At 38.2% G+C, this 18,933-nt stretch overlaps 2 protein-coding genes across 14 annotated transcripts; one reads left to right on the top strand and one right to left on the bottom strand.

The window, feature by feature from the left end:
* The first annotated feature begins 2,915 nt into the window (after window positions 1–2,915).
* On the top strand, window positions 2,916–4,104 carry LOC133733005 (polyubiquitin). The gene has a single exon (XM_062160612.1). The coding sequence runs from the start codon at window positions 3,015–3,017 to the stop codon at window positions 3,933–3,935; it is 921 nt and encodes a 306-aa protein (XP_062016596.1). The 5' UTR covers window positions 2,916–3,014; the 3' UTR covers window positions 3,936–4,104.
* A 1,421-nt stretch (window positions 4,105–5,525) lies between these two features.
* Window positions 5,526–16,541, bottom strand: LOC133733004 (putative disease resistance RPP13-like protein 1). 13 transcript variants are annotated; one of them, XM_062160604.1, is made up of 14 exons: window positions 16,359–16,541; window positions 12,962–16,231; window positions 11,939–12,045; window positions 11,284–11,390; window positions 11,092–11,185; window positions 9,837–9,982; window positions 9,545–9,734; window positions 9,321–9,396; window positions 9,037–9,218; window positions 8,772–8,883; window positions 8,607–8,674; window positions 7,528–7,636; window positions 6,731–6,827; window positions 5,947–6,305 (listed from the first exon to the last, which is right to left on the bottom strand). In XM_062160604.1, exon 2 carries the CDS (start codon window positions 16,223–16,225, stop codon window positions 12,971–12,973), a length of 3,255 nt encoding a protein of 1,084 aa, XP_062016588.1. In that variant the 5' UTR covers window positions 16,226–16,231; window positions 16,359–16,541; the 3' UTR covers window positions 5,947–6,305; window positions 6,731–6,827; window positions 7,528–7,636; window positions 8,607–8,674; window positions 8,772–8,883; window positions 9,037–9,218; window positions 9,321–9,396; window positions 9,545–9,734; window positions 9,837–9,982; window positions 11,092–11,185; window positions 11,284–11,390; window positions 11,939–12,045; window positions 12,962–12,970. The 13 variants fall into 13 exon arrangements, with proteins under 13 accessions (XP_062016590.1, XP_062016595.1, XP_062016588.1 ...); XM_062160600.1 differs by having other exon boundaries at window positions 9,545–9,694; XM_062160606.1 differs by lacking the exon at window positions 5,947–6,305 and adding an exon at window positions 5,526–5,744 and having other exon boundaries at window positions 9,545–9,982.
* Between the last annotated feature and the right edge of the window lie 2,392 nt (window positions 16,542–18,933).

The raw sequence follows: 18,933 nt of genomic DNA, 5'->3' as shown, positions 1-18,933 counted from the left end.
GTTGGTATATATACAGCCTAGGCACAAATATCGGAAGCACAAGGCTCACTAGCCACGTGAAACAACGCCAATAATGCCCATAAATGATGCGGATACCATACACTTGTGGTATAGGGTAGACCACACCTAGTCCCACATTGGAAACAAAGGGGTGACAAGCCTATCCCCACACTATAAATACATGTCTCTCCACTCATTCAAGGTAAGCTACCACTCTCCACATACTCCTACCTAGTCTACATTCTTACATGTATTTGACTTAGGCATCGGAGGGTCGAAGGCCGCCTAGCCCGGTCTTCCCTCTGACCTCTGTTCATGGTTGACAGGTATCGGATCTCGGAGATGGAAGCTCTCACCACCACCCCGTTTCTACCACTGAAACATTTGGCCCTAAAAGGAGCCGTAAAATTTGGCGAAAATTCTATTTCGTGACTACTAGGTGTACGTGTCTTGGGCCTTCTTAATAAAAAAAAAATCATAATCTAATCTAAAATAGTGTTTTGTGTTAGTAATACTTACAATTTTGAGATGCCAAATCATCAACTAAACATGTGTCTCAATGTCATCTCACCACCCCTAACTATTTGTGGAGGTGTGTACTATGGAGGTGTAAAGAAACATTTAGCTTAGCACAAAAAAAAAAAAAAAAAAAAAGTGTTCTGAAACTACTAACATAGCATTAGTACAATGGTGTTCACCTAACTGACCAATGAAATTATATTTAATTACCTTTGTAAATTCAATGGTGAAAACAATTATTTTAAAGTTGATTTCTTTTGTTTTTCGCTGTTAGATATACATCCAACAGTGGTTGAACATAAATTTCTTAGTCAGTTATTGATTATATGAATATATTGAGCATTAATATTTAACTATCAATATCATGATCATCTAATAAGAAGGGTTTCAATTTTTTCAAATGAACGATTTAAAGACCTATTGATTCTAACAACTGATTGCAGAGTTGATCATTCGAACCTTTCAATTCATATATGTGGATCTCGGACTCATGAATAGGGATATTTCCTAACTCATAAAGGAAAAAAGAAGTGAGTTGGACAAAATTTCTCTCATATTCCAAAATACATTAGAATTATCGATGATAAACAAATTCTTACAAAGGTCATATGATAACCAAACAACTTTGGAGAAAGAATCAATGGTTTAGCAGTGGAAGGTTCTGGAGTCTGGACCATCTGCCCATTATAGATTTGTAGATGATCACAAATATTAAGTGTTCACGGATAATAGAGTTGCATGTGGAAGGTGAGAGTTGCTAATATCGCAATTTGGAGCTAGAAAATTTTAGGGGAATGATCATTTACCCAATTTTAGCTTAAAAATTGCCCACTTGCTCCACTAACATTTTTTTAACCCCATTTACTCAAAACACTCTAAGAGATTATTTCCCTAATACCCAATTAATTCTTTTTTTATTCTTTTTATTTATTTTTGGGACTTTTTTGCCCTCTCCTTCTTTCTCACTTAGAGAGAGAAGTCATCCTCCACCTTGATGTGCTCCGGTGACCAATGGCCGGCAGCGGACTCCGGCGACCGGTGACCGGAGTCCTCCGTCTAGTGACCGGAATCCGACTGCCGGACTGGTGACCGGATCCCGGTGTCTGATATTATTGCCCCCCAATGAACATATTATTGCCCCCAGTAACAAGTTTATTGCCCCCAGTAACATATTATGTTTATAATTTTGAAGGTTTTGTAGGTTTATTCAAATAAATAATCATATTATTGCCCCCAAATAATCATATTATTGCCTCCAAATAATCATATTATTGCCCTCCAGTGAATTGCATAAACTCCCAAAACCAAAATGAATACACTACAGGCATAATTGATCAATTTATATGCATATTATTGCCCCCCAATACTCATATTATTGCCTTCCAATACTCTTACTTTTATACGTTATTAGCATGCTAAGAGCCAATAGCCAAGAAAAAAAACTCTAGTTTACTAGTTTCTTTCTGTAAAAAAAAATAAAAAAATAAAAAAATAAAAAAAAACCTAAGAAGGAAAAAAATTTCTTCTTTTCTGCCGCCATCCAAAAAAAAAAAATTTGTTTTGGCCGCCGGCCTCACCGCACCCAGCCAAGAGAAATTGATCTCCACACCCAACAGCAGGACCAGAGCAATTGATCTCCGCGCTGCCCTTGAGACCCGATCTCGACCTCAACGATGACTCCTCTGCACCGTTGCCGCACCCAGATCGGATTCGTCAGCCCCCTACCGTCGCAGCACCCAGATCGGCGACGACGTATCAGCCCACCCGCCACCTCACTGCCCAGCCCCCGACCCCCCACCGTCGTAGGAGCTTGATCTCCATAGCCGCTTGGTTCTGTTCTTCAATCGAACCGGACTCGAGGACGCCGATTTTCGAGGCTGACGGTGGTCGCTGAGTCGTCTCAGCCGGGAAGAGAGAGAGAGAGAGAGAGAGAGAGAGAGAGACTGGAGGTGGAGATCGGGGGGAGAGAGAGAGAGAGAGTCTGGGAAGGAGAGAGAGACTGAGAGGAGAGGGATGAGTTTTAATTTAATTAATAGGGGCTAAAATGTCAATAGATGTTAGATTGTGTAAATGAGGTTAAATAACTCTTAGTGGAGTAAGTGAGCAATTTTTTAGCTGAAATTGGGTAAGTGGTCACAGCCTGAAAATTTTATTACGTGTGACTACTAGGTGTGCCTTAGTTCGTCAGCTTTTACATTTTGACCCGTGTTTGTATATGATCCCACGGGAATTTGCTCTTTAAGGTATTTATCTTTTTTTTTTTTAGAGGAGAGGTTTAGCCCCAGGAAGGTTCTGGACCATTGTAGATTTGTAGTTGATTACAAATTCCGCGTTACTTCCGTAATACGATTGGATATTTTACTCGGCCATCTCCCCTATATAAAGCGTCTCCCATCTCCTTCCTCCCTCACAAGTTTCACAGAACTCGCCCCAATTTCTCTGAATCCCAATTTCCTTTCAATCTCAAACCCCTCTTTCTCGATCCAATCCCAACCATGCAGATCTTCGTCAAAACCCTGACCGGCAAGACCATCACCCTCGAGGTCGAGAGCTCCGACACCATCGACAACGTCAAGGCCAAAATCCAAGACAAGGAGGGCATCCCGCCGGACCAGCAGCGTCTGATCTTCGCCGGAAAGCAGCTCGAGGACGGCCGGACCCTCGCCGACTACAACATCCAGAAGGAGTCGACTCTCCATCTGGTCCTCCGTCTCCGGGGAGGTATGCAGATCTTCGTGAAAACCCTCACCGGGAAAACGATCACTCTGGAGGTCGAGAGCTCTGACACAATCGACAACGTGAAGGCGAAAATTCAAGACAAGGAGGGGATTCCTCCGGATCAGCAGAGGCTGATCTTCGCCGGAAAGCAGTTGGAGGACGGCCGGACCCTCGCCGATTATAATATCCAGAAGGAATCAACTCTCCATTTGGTCCTTCGTCTCCGTGGAGGTATGCAGATCTTCGTCAAAACCCTAACGGGGAAGACGATCACTCTCGAGGTGGAGAGCTCTGATACGATCGATAATGTCAAGGCGAAAATTCAAGACAAGGAGGGCATTCCTCCAGATCAGCAGAGGTTGATCTTCGCCGGAAAGCAATTGGAGGATGGCCGGACTCTTGCGGACTACAATATCCAGAAGGAGTCGACTCTTCATCTTGTGCTCAGGCTTCGTGGCGGTATGCAGATCTTTGTGAAGACTCTGACGGGGAAGACGATCACTCTGGAGGTTGAGAGCTCCGATACTATTGACAATGTCAAAGCAAAGATTCAAGACAAGGAGGGGATCCCACCAGACCAGCAGAGGTTGATCTTTGCAGGAAAGCAACTGGAGGATGGCCGCACTTTGGCTGATTACAACATTCAAAAGGAGTCTACACTCCACCTTGTACTCCGTCTCCGCGGTGGTGATGTTTGAGAAGGTTTCTTGGTGGTTCTCACAGTGGTGGTTTACTTTGTGTGGTATAGTGGTGTCTATGGATTTGGTTAAGTTCTTTTCAGGGCATCTGTCAAGTCCATTTTATGTTTTTCTTTGTCAAGACTGCCGGCTATTTTCGTTTATAATAATATTTCTCTAGTTAAATAAATGTTGGTGTTGGATTTTATATAATTGTGTTTGTTTGTGATCTTATAGATTTTGCTTTGTTGAATATGGTGTGGATGTAATGCACTTTGAGAAGGTAAAAGTCTGCCGGATAGAACCTATTCCTGTTATCAGTTGTGTTTGATTGCTCATCAGTTTCTTTCTAATCTTGGAGAAGACAATGATTCAAAATAAAAAAGCTTTGTGTAAAGTTTGAGAGGGTTTTGTGAATCCAGTAATTGTGTTAGCATATTTCTGTTAAAGCGATCCAATGTCAATGAGCCAGTAGATGGGGAAGAAGGGGAGTGTGATGCGAACTGACTTGGCTTTTAGACTAGATTATTCTCAAAAGCAAAATTTCTGTCTTTCTAGTGCCACTTCAGTTATGATTTTTGGTATTCTTTCAGGTCTAACATTTACGGTTTGTAATAAATTGATTTTCCAATTTAGGGTTATTGAGTTTCATTAGTAAAGGTTGTCTTATAATTATCAAGTGTCATTTGATGAAGAAGGGACATTTAGATCTCTTCAGATGCTAGCTAATTGTATTTCATGTTTAGTTTTGCTGCAATTTTATTTGTCTGAGTAATGTAGAGACAAGATTCTTTAAGCTGGGTTTGAGATACTTTAATCTAGGAGTATGTTTTTACTTTGCTCTACCAAGAAGTCAAATTGCTATTTAGCTTTAATGCTAATGCTCTTTTTGTAAACTTGGAGGCAGTACCTTATTTATCTTTCCTTCGTTTCTATGTTGTCACTTGTCTCCATCCTCATTCATTTGTCTTTCAATGTAGTCTGGATATGTTTTTACTTGGTAAGGCCTGCAGCATAATTAGCTGATGGTCATGAGATTATGGGAAACAATGTTGGAGAATCCAGTTAATAAAAAACAGTAAAAATTTTCAGTTACTTTTCACTATGGTGTACGTGCTTGACTTTTGCTATTTGGCTTTTCATAAACTGGTGTTGGGGTGGTTGTGGTTGTGTACTATAGACTAGAATATCTGCTATGCTGTGTAATGATATCAGGTTGTTATATCTGATGTGGACTGTGGAGTGTTATTCAAATACTCTCTGAAAATTTCATTACCAGGAGTTATCTTGAGCCTTTACCTATTGAAACAAGTATTGACAGAAGGAAAGGCCACTTACATATAAAGGTCATGATCTATGTAGTTGTTAAATAATTTTGTGACCCAGATTCAAGCAGTAGATTTCAAGAATGAGGAAGATGTGGAGACATTATGGTGTATACATTGGTGAACATACCGGTGGTTCCAATCAAGTCAAACTTTATAACTATGCGAGGCCAGACTCTCCAATGTCTACTCATTGGATTTCTGAATCTAAACCTTCATGGTTTTGGACAAGAAATAAACAGCAAAACAAATACTTTAACATAAACCATAATGAGCAATTCAGGAATTAAATGAAGCATGCATTTCCACAAACACATGGTGTGCATAAATAAAGTTCATCTCTTAATAGATACAAGGTACTTCGATACCACTCAGGTTTGGGAATTCAACTGCCTTCAAATCCCTTCCTTGGGTAGAGAATGAGCGGACCAAGTTCTTCAGCTTGAAGCGGAGGTTGGTAATCGGAGCCCCAATTACTTACCCGATGCAGCAGCCTTATTGTCTACTGTAGCAATAAGAGGGGGCATGGGTCAACCCAGCAGGTTTTTCATGGACCGAACAAAACCATCGAGGACATTCGGGTCCAAATTTTCGGGTTTTCGAACCAAAAAACATGACTAGTCAAAATAGTTAGGCAGCCTCCAGTTTCACTGAGAAAATGTAATCTAATCTATAAACAATGACAATCTAATGCAGACACAGACAAGTGTGACAATGGCATGAAGGATCAAATAAGTAAAGAAGTTTGAATAGTTTAAGTGTTTATGAAACTTGAAACACTGAAAGTTTATGCCAAAGTGTCTCGAGACAAACTTCTGACGCAAAAATTGAAGATTATAACATGAGACTGTCTAGTAATCTACTCTCATTGTCTCAAGATTATAACAAGATAATAACATTACATTGAAATGCAAATAGAAAAAGGAAAAAAGTTGAAGATTTGAACATTGTTTCACAAATTCATTACTGCTTCAGTTCTCTTCTACAAGCATATTGCAGCACAGTAAGAATCCATTTTACTTGCAGCAAGCCAGCAATCAATTAACAAGCACAAAAGTTTGTTTCCCTACACAATCCCAAAACCAATAACATAATCACATAAGTTCAGTAATTCACTATATTAGTTGTGTTCACAATTAATATCTAATAACATGATAAAGTGATAACAAAATCATAAGACACTTTGAAGACTGATAGTCTCATTACCAACAACATAACGCAATTGGGATGACACAATCTGTGATAAAATGACAATTGACAAATATAGTTTGATTATCAAATAAGAAACTGAAAGTCATAAAGCCACATAATTTATGCATTGTCATTACTCATTAGTCATTACCAAATATCTGAGTTACTATAATATAAAATTAAAATCACAAACTCCCTGCATTTCAATGATTTCATTGTTTCTAAGTCCTTTTTTCAGTTAAAAACAACTTTAGTAGACCAAAAATAAAAAGATAAAAAGTGACGGAATGAATTACTAACCGTAATGTGCAGCATCAGGATTAATTCTTTGATTTTTTGGAAGCCTTAAGAGCAGCCTTCTGTTAAGAATCATCACCTAATTTCTCTTTTGCATATTCTGCCATTTCAGTTACAAAACAAACACAGTTAGATACTCAGATACCATAGAGCCCACTCAAATAAGAAAAAATGAAAACAAAGCAGTAGGATACAATTAAACTCTAGCAATAATTACACTATTTTAGTAATAAAATATTGATATTATGAGTTGTAAATGTCAACGGTGTATTAAATATTATTAATTTTCTGTTTGCTTTCCTAGTGTTACCCAAACATTACAAAATCTTGATTTCCCGTCTCTATAAAAAGGAATAAGTTTCCCATCACTTTTATTCTCAAACCAAACAAGGCTTAGACAACTTTGGAAGAGAAAATGCATGTAGACAATGCTTAGAAATGCAAGTAGAAATTTTCATTTACTTTTGTGAAGATTGAATGTTAATATTCAACCATTGGAGGTGGTGCCTCAAGTAATAGAAGCATCTGCAGTTAATTCTTTCAATCTCTCAATCTAAGTTGGTGCACAATACTTCAATGTAGAGAATCCTACTCCAACTTGCTCTAACTTTGACCACAAAATGCTGTTAAAATTGATGTTAAAGAGCAGAGGACTATGAACACAGTTTGATGTACACGTAAGGGACTGTACTTGGTATTTTAACATTCAAGAGTATGCATCTGTCTCAGGATGATATATAATGACACTTATAATCCATCAAAGTTGAGCAAGGTGCAGCCATGGATGAATCAAGGATTACCAGGAAATTCTTTGTACACATCCTGTTTGTGAAAGTTTTCTTTTATTAGAAAACAACAGCCTATATACAGCAGCAAACATTGCCCTGCCATTTATGAGAGGAGGGAATCCTGCAAATTAAAAAAAAATATAAAAAAAATTAAAAAAAAAATCTGTAAGAAGGTACTGCCCAGTCCAATGAAACAACTACTAATTCAACACTTGAAACCTGAAGGAGATGAATTATGTTCAGCAGCATAAAACTCACATTTTATCTAATAATCACCAATGCATAAGTTCCGAAGAAAGAATGGTGGCTTAAGTAGCCAACCTTATTCAAGAGGATGGAAATTATTCAAACCAATATGTGTCTTCTGTATGATAAGCTCAAGTATCCTATGAACGATTTTAAATTTAGTCGATCCATATAATTTTTGTTATCTGTGTACTGGGTTTCTAAGCATTCCTAAAAAAGTCTCTTAGATCTAACCATCTTGATCTACTCGACTTCTTAAACAACACATTTTTCTGACCCAGAATCAAACAGTGATTTTAAAGAATGAGGAAGATATAGAGAACTATGATGCCATGATCCGAATACATTATATATGTGCTGTACATGGGTCTATACACTGGAGACTCTAGAGACTTTCCAATGACTAAAATCAACCTAAATTGTATAACAATGCTAGCCAGACTCCACTATCTTTTTACTAATTGGATTACTGAATGGTTTTAGACGAGAAAGAAACAGCAAAACAATTACAATTTCAAGTAAACAATAAGCTACAAACTCAATAATTTGGTTCTTTCATCAAATTTAGAAAGATAATGAAGCATGCATTTCCACAAACAGATGGTGTGCATATATAGAGTTCATCTCTTAAAACTTATCACTAAAATCGATATGGTGATTCGATACCTGCAATTTCCTTGATTTTGGGAATTCAAAGATTAAAAACCACAAACTAAATTAGTCATACTCATACAGACACGTAGTCCAGTCCAAATTAGAACCAAGGCATACAGGTCTAAACAACATACCTAAGAAAACTTCAGAAAAGAAGATCTGCATGGAGAATGCTTAGCTCAGAACTGTACCTAGAACTTTTCAGTAAGTGATGATTTAGAGGCTCCAAACTGGATGGTAACCGAATCAACCAGGGAACCTGTCCAAAATTGAAAATAATAAAATAACTAAGTGTCAATGAAAAAAATATGAGGGGGAAAGACAAACAGAAACTAAAAAATTAAAAAGAAACTTACCAAGAGGCAACAATGAAGTTGGTTCTAAAAGTACTAGAGCCACCTGCAATTGCATACTTCATATATGCAAACGCTCTGATTGGTCCACAATAAAGACATGATGTAGAGCACCCTGCCAAAATTTTGAATAAAAAGCTGTCAAAATTTGATACTAGTTTAAGTATATTAGACTATAATACACATTTTGATACACAAGGAAATATTTTATTTTCAATTTTGTTTCTAATATTCCACAGTACATTATCAAAATGAGACACTAGAATACCTGAAATCCATGGAACTTGACAAATGTGTAGCCATGGATGAATCAAGCATTACCAGGAAACTTTTCACACATCCTCTTTTGTTACCTTCTTTGTTTTGTAGAAAATAAAATCCTGTATACATTGGCAACCATTCCTCTGGCCACAGTCTTGTACTCGCGTGATAGCACTACTAATTCAGAACCTAAAAATTGAAGGATATAAATTATGTTTAGCAGCATAAAAACCACAACAGGTCTAGTAATCATTGATGCATAAGTTGAGAAGAAAAGGAAGTCGAAGTAACCTTGTGCAACATCGACAGGAAATTTCAATCCAATATCTCAGCAGTGGAATCATCTGATCAGGGAATTACAAAGCACCTGGAGTTGATATTGTATAGAAATTAACAAATGCATTGAGAAACAGATGTAATTGGCTAACCATAGAGTTTATAAGAAGCAGTTGAGGGGAATTTACTAACTAAACAGAGAATTGGACAATTACCAGAACTGAGAATTGAATAATTACCATTGCACGTCATATACGTTTGTTATTGATATAAATGCTCTTGATGTGAGCAATCTTGGGCCAATCTTCCCGTCTCTCTCTGGCAACGTTGTTCTAGTAAAGGACAATGATCGATGTCCAGATGGGAAAGAGAAGTGGGTAGCCCTTCACCTGGCAAGCACCGAAGTTCAGGGAAATCGCGAATTATCAACTGGTTAAGAGAGGCGAGTTGTTTAAACCCCTTGTCGGGTGATCCGAGAGTGGTGGGCAGCAGCCCCTTGTCTGGAAATGAATCTACAACTTGTTCACATACCTCAAAGTCGACACCCAAGAATCTGAGAAAGATGAGTGTTGGTAGACCCCACTCCATACGGTTTCCAATGAGGAGTTTCTTGCAACACCAGATGCGCAAGTATTCTAACTTAGACGGCAAGCCCCCTTCGGGAAATGATTCCAATTCTGGACAATCAGATAGGGACAAGTAGCTGAGAGATGGGGGAAGGTTGTACATGTGCTGTGGCAATGACATCAGTTTCAAACACTTATAGACCTCTATTAAGGCTGGGCACGGGTCGCCCAGCAGGTTTTTCATGGGCTGAACAAAACTACCGAGAACATTCAGGTCCAAATTCTTGGGTTTTCAGACCACATGACTAGTCAAAATTGTTAAACAGCCTCTATTTCCACTAATCATGAATTTGTATTTGAGAGAATGTAATCTAATCTGATAAACAATGACATTCCAATGCAAACACAAAGCCACAAGTGTAACAAAGGATGAAAGATCAAATAAGTAAAGAAATTTGAATTGGCTAAGTATTTATAAAACTTGTAACTTTGAAAGTTTCATGCCAATGCAAAGTGTCGCGAGACAAACTTCTGATGCAAGAATTGAAGAATATAACATGACTGTCTAGTAATCTACTCTCATTGTCTTAAGATTATAACATTACACTGAAATGCAAATAGAAAAAAGGTAAAAAGTTGAAGATTTGAACATTGTTTCACAAATTCATTACTGCTTCAGTTCTTCTCTTCGACAAGCATATTGCAGCACAGTAGGATATCTATTTCACTTGCAGCAAGCCAGCAATCAATTAACAAGCACAAAAGTTTGCTTCCCTAGTCCCAACACAATTCAAAACCAACAACATAATCACATAAGTTCAGTAGTTCACTATATTAGTTGTGTTCACAATTAAAATCTAATAAAATGATGAAGTGATAACTCAATCACAGATTCACAATCATAAGACACATTGAAGACTCTCATAGTCTCATTAACAACAACATAGCACAACTGTGATGACGCAGTCTGTGATAAAATGACAATAGACAAATATAGTTTCATTATCAAATAAGAAACACAAAGTCATAAAGCCACAATGTTATGCATTGTCATTACTCATTAGTCACTACCAAATATATCAGCAAGTATAATATAAAATTAAAATCACAAACTCCCTGCATTTCAATGATTTCATTGTTTCACATTCCTTTTTTCAGTTAAATACAACTTTAGTAGACCAAAAATAAAAAGATTGAAAGTGACAGAATGAATTACTAACCCTGATGTGCAGCATCAGAATTCTTTAATTTTTTGGAAGCCTTAATAGCAGCCTTCTGTGACGACTTGTCACCTGATTTTCTCTTTTGCATATTCTGCCATTTCAGTTACAAAACAAACACAGTTAGATACTTGGATACCATAGAGCCCACTCAAATAAGAAAAAAATGAAAATAAAGCAGTAGGAACTTACCCATTTTCACTTCCTCATAGAATTCCATCTCCTCCATTCCGAATGGATCCCTCCATCATCCTGGGATTCATTTTGCTGCGTCACTTCTTAGCATTATTTACACTACTCTAGAAATTACACTATTTTAGTAATAAAATATTGATATTATAAGTTGTAAATGTCAATGGTGTATTAAATATTATTAATTTTCTGTTTGCTTTCCTAGTGTTACCAAAACAATACAAAATCTTCATTTCCCATCCCTATAAAAAGGAATAAGTTTCCCATCACTTTTATTCTCAAACCAAACGAGGGCTTAGACAACTTTGGAAGAGAAAATGCATGTAGACAATGCTTAGAAATGCAAGTAGAAATTTTCATTTACTGTTGTGAAGATTGAAAGTTAATGTTGATGGTGCCTCAAGTAATAGAAGCATCTGCAGTTAACTCTTTCAATATCTCAATCTAACTTGGTCCACCATACTTCACTGTAGAGAACCCTACTCTAACTTAGACCACAAAAGGCTGTCAAATTTGATGCTAAAGAGCAGATGAATGTGAACACACAGTTTGATGTACACATAAGGGAATGTTTTTGGTATTTTAACATTCAAGCTTATAAGTTATAATCCATTAAAGTTCAGCAATGTGCAGCCATGGATGAAGCGAGGATTACCAGGCAATTCTTTGTACACATCTATTTGTGACAGTCTTCTTTTATTCAAAAACAACAGCCTATATACATCAGTGAACATTGCCCTGCCAATTATGAGAGACAGAATCCTGCAAATTAAAAAAAAAAAAAAAAAAAAAAAAACTGTAAGAAGGTACTGCCCAGTCCAATGAAATGACTACTAATTCAACACCTGAAACCTGAAGGAGATGAATTATGTTCAGCAGCATAAAACTCACATTTGATCTAATAATCACCAATGCATGAGTTCTGAAGAAAAGAAAGGTGGCTTAAGTAGTTAACCTTATTCAACAGGATGGAAATTATTCAAACCAATATATGTTATCTGTATGCTAAGCTCAAGTATCTCAAGAACTATTTTACATTTAATTGATCCATATAATTTTTGTTATCTGTGTACTAGGTTTCTAAGCATTCCTAAAGTGTCTCTTAGATCTAACCGTCTTGATCTACTACGCTTCTTAAAAAACACATTTTTCTGACCCAGATTCAAACAGTGATTTTAAAGAATGAGGAAAATATAGAGAACTAGAGACTGAATACATTATATATGTGCTATACATGGGTCTATACACTGGAGATTCTAGAGACGTTCCAATGAGTAAAATCAACCTAAACTGTATAATAATGCGAGCCAGACTCCACTATTTTTCTATTAATAGGATTACTGAATGGTTTTAGACGAGAAAGAAACAGCAAAACAAATACACTTTTAAGTAAACAATAAGTTATAAACTCAATAATTGGTCATCCTTCATCAAATTTAGAAAGATAATGCAGCATGCATTTCCACAAACAGATGGTGTGCATACAGAGAGTTCATCTCTTAAAACGTATCACTAAAATAGATATGGAGATTCGACACCAGCAATTTCCTTGATTTTGGGAATGAACAAATGCATAGAGAAACAGAGGTGTAATTGGCTAATCATAGAATTTATAAGAAGCAGTTGAGAGGGGAATTTACTAACTAAACCGTACCAGAACAGAGAATTGGATAATTACCATTGCACGTCATATATGGTTCAAATTGATTAGAATGCTGTTGATGTGAGCAATCTTGGGCCAATCTTCCCCAGTCTCCCTCTGGCAACGTAGTTCTAGTAAAGGACAATGACAGATGTGCAGATCAGAAAGGGAAGTGGGTAGCCCTTCATCTGGCAAGCACCTGAGTTCAGGGCAAAAGTAAATTCCCAACTGTTTAAGAGAGGTGAGTTGTCTAAACCCCTTGCCGTCCAGCTTCGAAATACTGAAGATGTCGAGTGATCCGAGAGTGGTGGGCAGCAGCCCCTCGTCTGGAAATGAATCTACAACTTGTTCACATCCCTTAAATTTGACGCTCAAGAATTTGAGAGAGGTGAGTGTTGGTAGACCCCACTGCATACGGTTTCCAATGAGGAGTTTCTTGCAACAATGGATGCGCAACTCTTCCAACTTAGACGGCAATCCCCCTTCGGGAAATGATTCCAATTCTGGACAATCAGATAAGATCAACCTCCACAGAGATGGGAGAAGGTTGTGCATGTGCTGTGGCAATGACATCAGTTTCCAACATTCATAGACTTCTATGGTCTCCAGGTTGGGCGCATCCAGCCCTCCATCGGGAAAACAAACAAAATTTGGGCATGAAGAGATTTTAAGGCGGACAAGGGAGAGGAGTGAAGGGGAATTAAGAGATTCTACATTCACATCCTCCAAATCGAGGCTTTCAAGCTTTGGGAAGCAGGCTAACATGAATGCCCCGCTTACCTCGGGACAAGATTTCAGACGAAGCTTACGAAGATTAGGAAAAGGCTTAGAACCCACAGTCACCACTCCATTAAATCCTTGAATCTTAAGCTCTTGGAGGGAGGGTAGCTGCTCAACTGATGGCAAGGACAAACAATTTCCGCAATCCAGAAGTCGAAGACGAACCAGATTAGATAAACTAGAAAGATCTTCCAACCAACCTGGTAATCTTGTGCCCCCATAAGATTGAATGGTGAGTTTTTGTAGGTTTGTATGAGGTTGGAGGTTCTCCAGCACATCTCTCTCTTTTTGTGTATCGTCGGTGTCACCATACTTGCCTCCCCATTCCAAAACTAATTTATCCAGATGCTTCTTCTTTCTCATATTGGTCTCCAAGGCATCCGTGACATGCACAATATGGCGAAGCCCAGATATACATAGTGTTCCGCGCAACTGCTGAAGCTCTTTAATCTCAACAAAGTTATCACTAGTGTATTTGTCTAGGACAAACTTACCTCTTAATGTTTGGAGATCTTTCATTTTGCCCATACTTGGTGGCATCTTTTCTATCTTTGTGTCTCGAATATCAAGATGACGCAAGTTGATTAATCTTCCCAAATCAGTTGGCAACTCAACAAGAGATTCACAATACGACAACAATAACGTCTGTAAATTATATAAAGTACACATTTTATCAGGTAACTTTTTAATTGATGAGCCAGACAAGTCCAAGTGCCTTAGATGCTTCAACTTGCTAATTGAACTAGGTAGCTCACGGAGATAGTACCTTGATATATCGAGCACTCTTAAACACTGAAGCTTCAGGAATTTATCAAAATCTAAGTTGGGACGTTTGCTGTAGATATAATCAGATACTAGAAAGGTCCTCAAATACTTAGCTTCATACAAACTGTCCCATTGATCAAAACTGCGGTATGCACATGAAAAGTGGCGACTCTTGCTGACATTTTCCAATACTGAGTCTTTGTTCTCCAATCTAACACAAAACTCTCCAGAGACAAAGTTTGCCAAGTCATGAAGAAGATCATGCATTGTGAAAACTGCCTTACCAGAAAAGTGATTCGGTACATGTTGAAAAAATGACCTTGACACAAGATCATCAAAGTAGTTCTCTCCAACTTGTTCAAATGTAGTCTTCGAATTCGACGGTAAGAGATCTTCAGCTATCCACAACAAAACCAGATCCGGTTTGTGAAACTGATAATCTTGAGGAAATATGGAACAGTAAGCAAAACAACGCTTCAGATGCGGAGGTAGATTATGGTAGCTCAACCATAGAGCCGGCAAAATGCCATTCTTTTTATCTAGCAACTCCCATATGTGAGTGTTCAATACTTCTTCCCATTTCTCAATATTTGGTTCAGAACGTAAAAGACCCCCAAGTGATTTTGCAGCTAAAGGGAGTCCCTTACACTTTTGAACAATCTGTCTTCCAATCACTTCAAGCGACGGATCTGCAGTAACACCTGCATTCTTGAAGGCATGTTTTGAGAACAACGACCAGCAGTCTTCCCCAGATATTGGCATTAGATGTTGACTTTGAAGGGTACCCATAATGCCTGCAACATCTTCATGACGTGTTGTGACAATGATCTTACTTCCATGACCTCCACTCTCAAAGGGTCGGCTTAAGAGATCCCACTCGTCATTAGTCATAGTCCAAACATCATCAAGAACAAAGAGAAATTTCTTCCCTGTCAATGTCGTCTGTAGTTTAACTTGAAGCATGTCAAGGTCTGTGATATTACAAACATCTGAAGTCACTGACCTGTAAATATACTGTGTTAATTCGGTGACATCAAATTCTTCCGAAACACAAAGCCATGACTGATGGTTAAAATGTTTCTTGACTCTGTCATCTTTGTATACAAGTTGAGCAAGAGTGGTCTTTCCAAGCCCACCCATGCCCACAATTGGAAGCACATCTATTTTATTTCCAGTCATACCATCCGCTAACAATAACTTGATAATGGCCTCCTTTTCTCCATCCCTTCCATATACACCGAACTCTTCTACCAAAGAAGTTGTAGGCAGTCTTCCTTGTGATCTCTCCTTAACACCTTCTTTCAAATCAAGCACATCTTTTCCGTCGACAACAGATTGCAGTCTTTCAAGAATATCCCGTATCCTGGGTTTCAGACTTTTGTCAAATTTATGAATGGAAATAGAACTAAACTTGAGTCTCCTTAACACCTGATTTATGCGGCTGCTTCCAGAATCTTCTTGTTCCATCTTGCAACGCAGAGCTTCAGTCTTTATCTCATCCAACAGGTCGTCTGCACGATAGAGAACATCTTTAAGCTCATCAAGCCATTTCCTGACTCTATCGTTTCTGAGTTGCTTCTCCTCTGCATCATCGAGAAATTTATTAACCAACAACAACTTAATCTTCAAATTGCGGAGCAGCCCAGCGGTGGTCTTCTTTCCTCGGATGAAGTCAAGAACCGGACGGGAAGCCATCCTATCAAACAGAACAGCAAGAGCAGAAGAGAGAAAAGCTCCACCCACAACTTCAGCCATGGTTTCCTGATTAGACAGAAAAGCAATGTGGTTCGTTAATTCGTAATTAATGACTCCATTTCTGAGATCTAAATCAGCCTCAACATTTATTCTGATCTAGATTTAACAATATTTTCAACACTGTAAGTAGTACCTGTCAAAACAAGCTTCAGATCTGATCGCCTTTGCAAGCTTCCTGTGATTCTCAACTTCAGATCAGTTGCTCCGTTTACACTCCAAAGTTGCTATTTCTCTTTTGCAAATGGAATGAGAGTTAGCATAAAAATCAACAAGAGCAAAAGCAAGAGTCAGTTTCACTTTTGAGAAAAGCAAAGGAAATTTACAGAAGACCCCACTAGTGGAAAATGCGAAAGGACCCAATTGAGCGCACAGAAAAAAGAGCAACGCGTTTTCTGACTTTTCTCAGTAATAGACAAAAAAGAAAAAGAAACAACATATATCAATATAGTATTATATGAACCATTACTATAGTTGTTGATACTTGGTGTACATTATTTGTTTAACTTTATTAACAGCTATGCTTTTCTGCTTGTGGAAAACCACAGTTAATTACAGTAGTGTGAACTTTTATATCCATAGTTACGCCGGTCAATCACACTGTCCGTGACTCGATAATTGCACACTGTCCTGTAAATACGTCTAATACTCACATTTGTCCTGAAAATGTGAAAGCAGCCAATTCAGCACACAAAACAGCATCGCGTTTTTCTCCAATCTAATGCGTAAATTAGTATATTTGTCATGCTCATCAAATATTTAATACCTATAATAGGTGGTATCTGTGTACTGAGTTCCTAATTAGATCGTTGTCATGGGTTTTATACATTTTCTCTCTGCACTTTTTATAAGGCTGATAACACATACACCTCAGATTCCATTTAGTGAAGAAGACAAAAGGAAACAACACGATACTAGGTGCTGTGAAGCATTACGTTAGTTGTTGAGACTATAAGTTTGTATACGTTATTTGTTTCAACTTTATTACCAACAAGCATCTACAATCTCAGCAAAACCAAAAGTATAAACTTTAATATCTATGGTTATGCCGGTCAATCAGGATTTGCTTCTTAATTAACACATTTTTGTACCCAGATTTAAACAGTTGATTTTAAGAATGAGGAATTTTTTTTAGCAAACTGTGATGGTAACTGTACTATGTCCTGTAAATAAATCTACATATATATAGGCCTCATCAAAAAGCTCGCGGATCAAGTGGGCCGATGGAGGCCCGCCGGCCCTGAGGGCCAAAAGCCCGGCCCGGCCCGTCAAAAAGCCCGCCATAGGCCCGGCCCGGTGGGTAGAGGGTCGGGCTTGGTTTAGGGGTTTGAAACCCAGCCTGGTCCATAGGCCCGGCCTGCCAAAAGCCCGCAAACAAAAAATATTATATCAATAACACAGAAACTCTTGTGCAGAATACCTAACTTCTCTGAATTACTGGGAACTGCTCGGATGGAATTAGGAGCTTTACCATATATGCACGGAAAGCCCCTTGTGTCTAGTTTCTGAGGAATTTTACGGTTTGTGATTTGGACTTTTCTAGAAGGAGTTATGGCAATTTAAGTGAAGGCAGTTCAGCTTGAACAAGAATCTGCAACACAGAAACTGTTGTGCAGAACACCCAACTTCGCTGAATTACTGGGAACTGCTCGGATGGAATTAAGAGCTGTACCATATATGCACGGAAAGCCCCATGTATCTAGTTTCTGAGCAATTTTACGGTTTATGATTCTGACTTTTCTAGAAGGAGTTATGGCAATTTAAGTGAAGGCCAGTGTTCTAAAACTCGGCCGCCCAGGCGCTGGGAGGCAGCTCTCCGACTCGAGTAATGCAAAATCGGCGGGGTTGGGTGGGCTGAGGTTGGGCGGCCAGCTAAGCGACCTAGGCGACCGATTAGTCGCTGGGCGGTTCGGTGATTCGGCGCTAGGCGACCTATCTAAGCGGGTTTCTGCCTCTCTCAGATCAGCGAGAGGAAGAGATCAAGGTGATCTGGAAATCATATAGAGATTGATGGATTGAGAAAAGAGATCGATGAGGCTAAATCGATTGTAAGATTGATAGGGAAAGAGAGAGCTAGAGAGGATTTGTGATCTGAAATTGATCGAGACTCGATCTGGGTAGTGGATTTTGGCAACTCGATCTGGGTATAATTCAATGTTGTTCAATGATAACTGACTTGGAACTCGATCTGGGTATTTTCCATAGAAAGTTCTACGATAACTAGAACTCGATCTGGGTTTTCCAATGATGACGCTCATAAACTTGAACTCCTGCTTGAAAGACTTTAACTTGGGAAAGTCGTTTGCTTCTTCTTCTTTTTTCGTCAAAGTAGTCAGTGATAGCTAGCTGACATTTGAGAAGCAAATGGTTTTTTTTTTTTTTTTGAGAAGCAGTGAAAGCTAGCGTTTGGTATTAACAGAGTAAAATAAAAATGGTTGGTGGTTGGAAATGACTTAAGCTAGAGTTATCCACTGAATGGTTTATTTTATGAAACTGCCATTATTATTCAACTTAAGCTAGAGTTATCCCCAACAATCATCAATTAATTCAATATATAATCAACCATTATATATAATAACCTCGGTTTAAGCTAGAATTAAATAAATTGGGTAATAGAGTTTTATAAAGAAGTAAAATAATAATGCAATATGCTTGAATATGTTTTATGTATCGTTAGTTATATAATTAAATGTTATAAAAATAAAATAAAG

This window comes from Rosa rugosa, chromosome 2, assembly GCF_958449725.1.
Source record: "Rosa rugosa chromosome 2, drRosRugo1.1, whole genome shotgun sequence".
In the NCBI taxonomy this organism is placed as follows: domain Eukaryota; kingdom Viridiplantae; phylum Streptophyta; class Magnoliopsida; order Rosales; family Rosaceae; genus Rosa; species Rosa rugosa.
Note: the sequence above shows the minus strand (reverse complement) of the source record. Positions and strands in the feature narration are given on the sequence as shown.

Coding starts and splice junctions, on each gene's coding strand:
- LOC133733005 (XM_062160612.1), top strand. CDS start 3,015: ATGCAGATCTTCGTCAAAACCCTGACCGGCAAGACCATCACCCTCGAG.
- LOC133733004 (XM_062160606.1), bottom strand. CDS start 16,225: ATGGCTGAAGTTGTGGGTGGAGCTTTTCTCTCTTCTGCTCTTGCTGTT.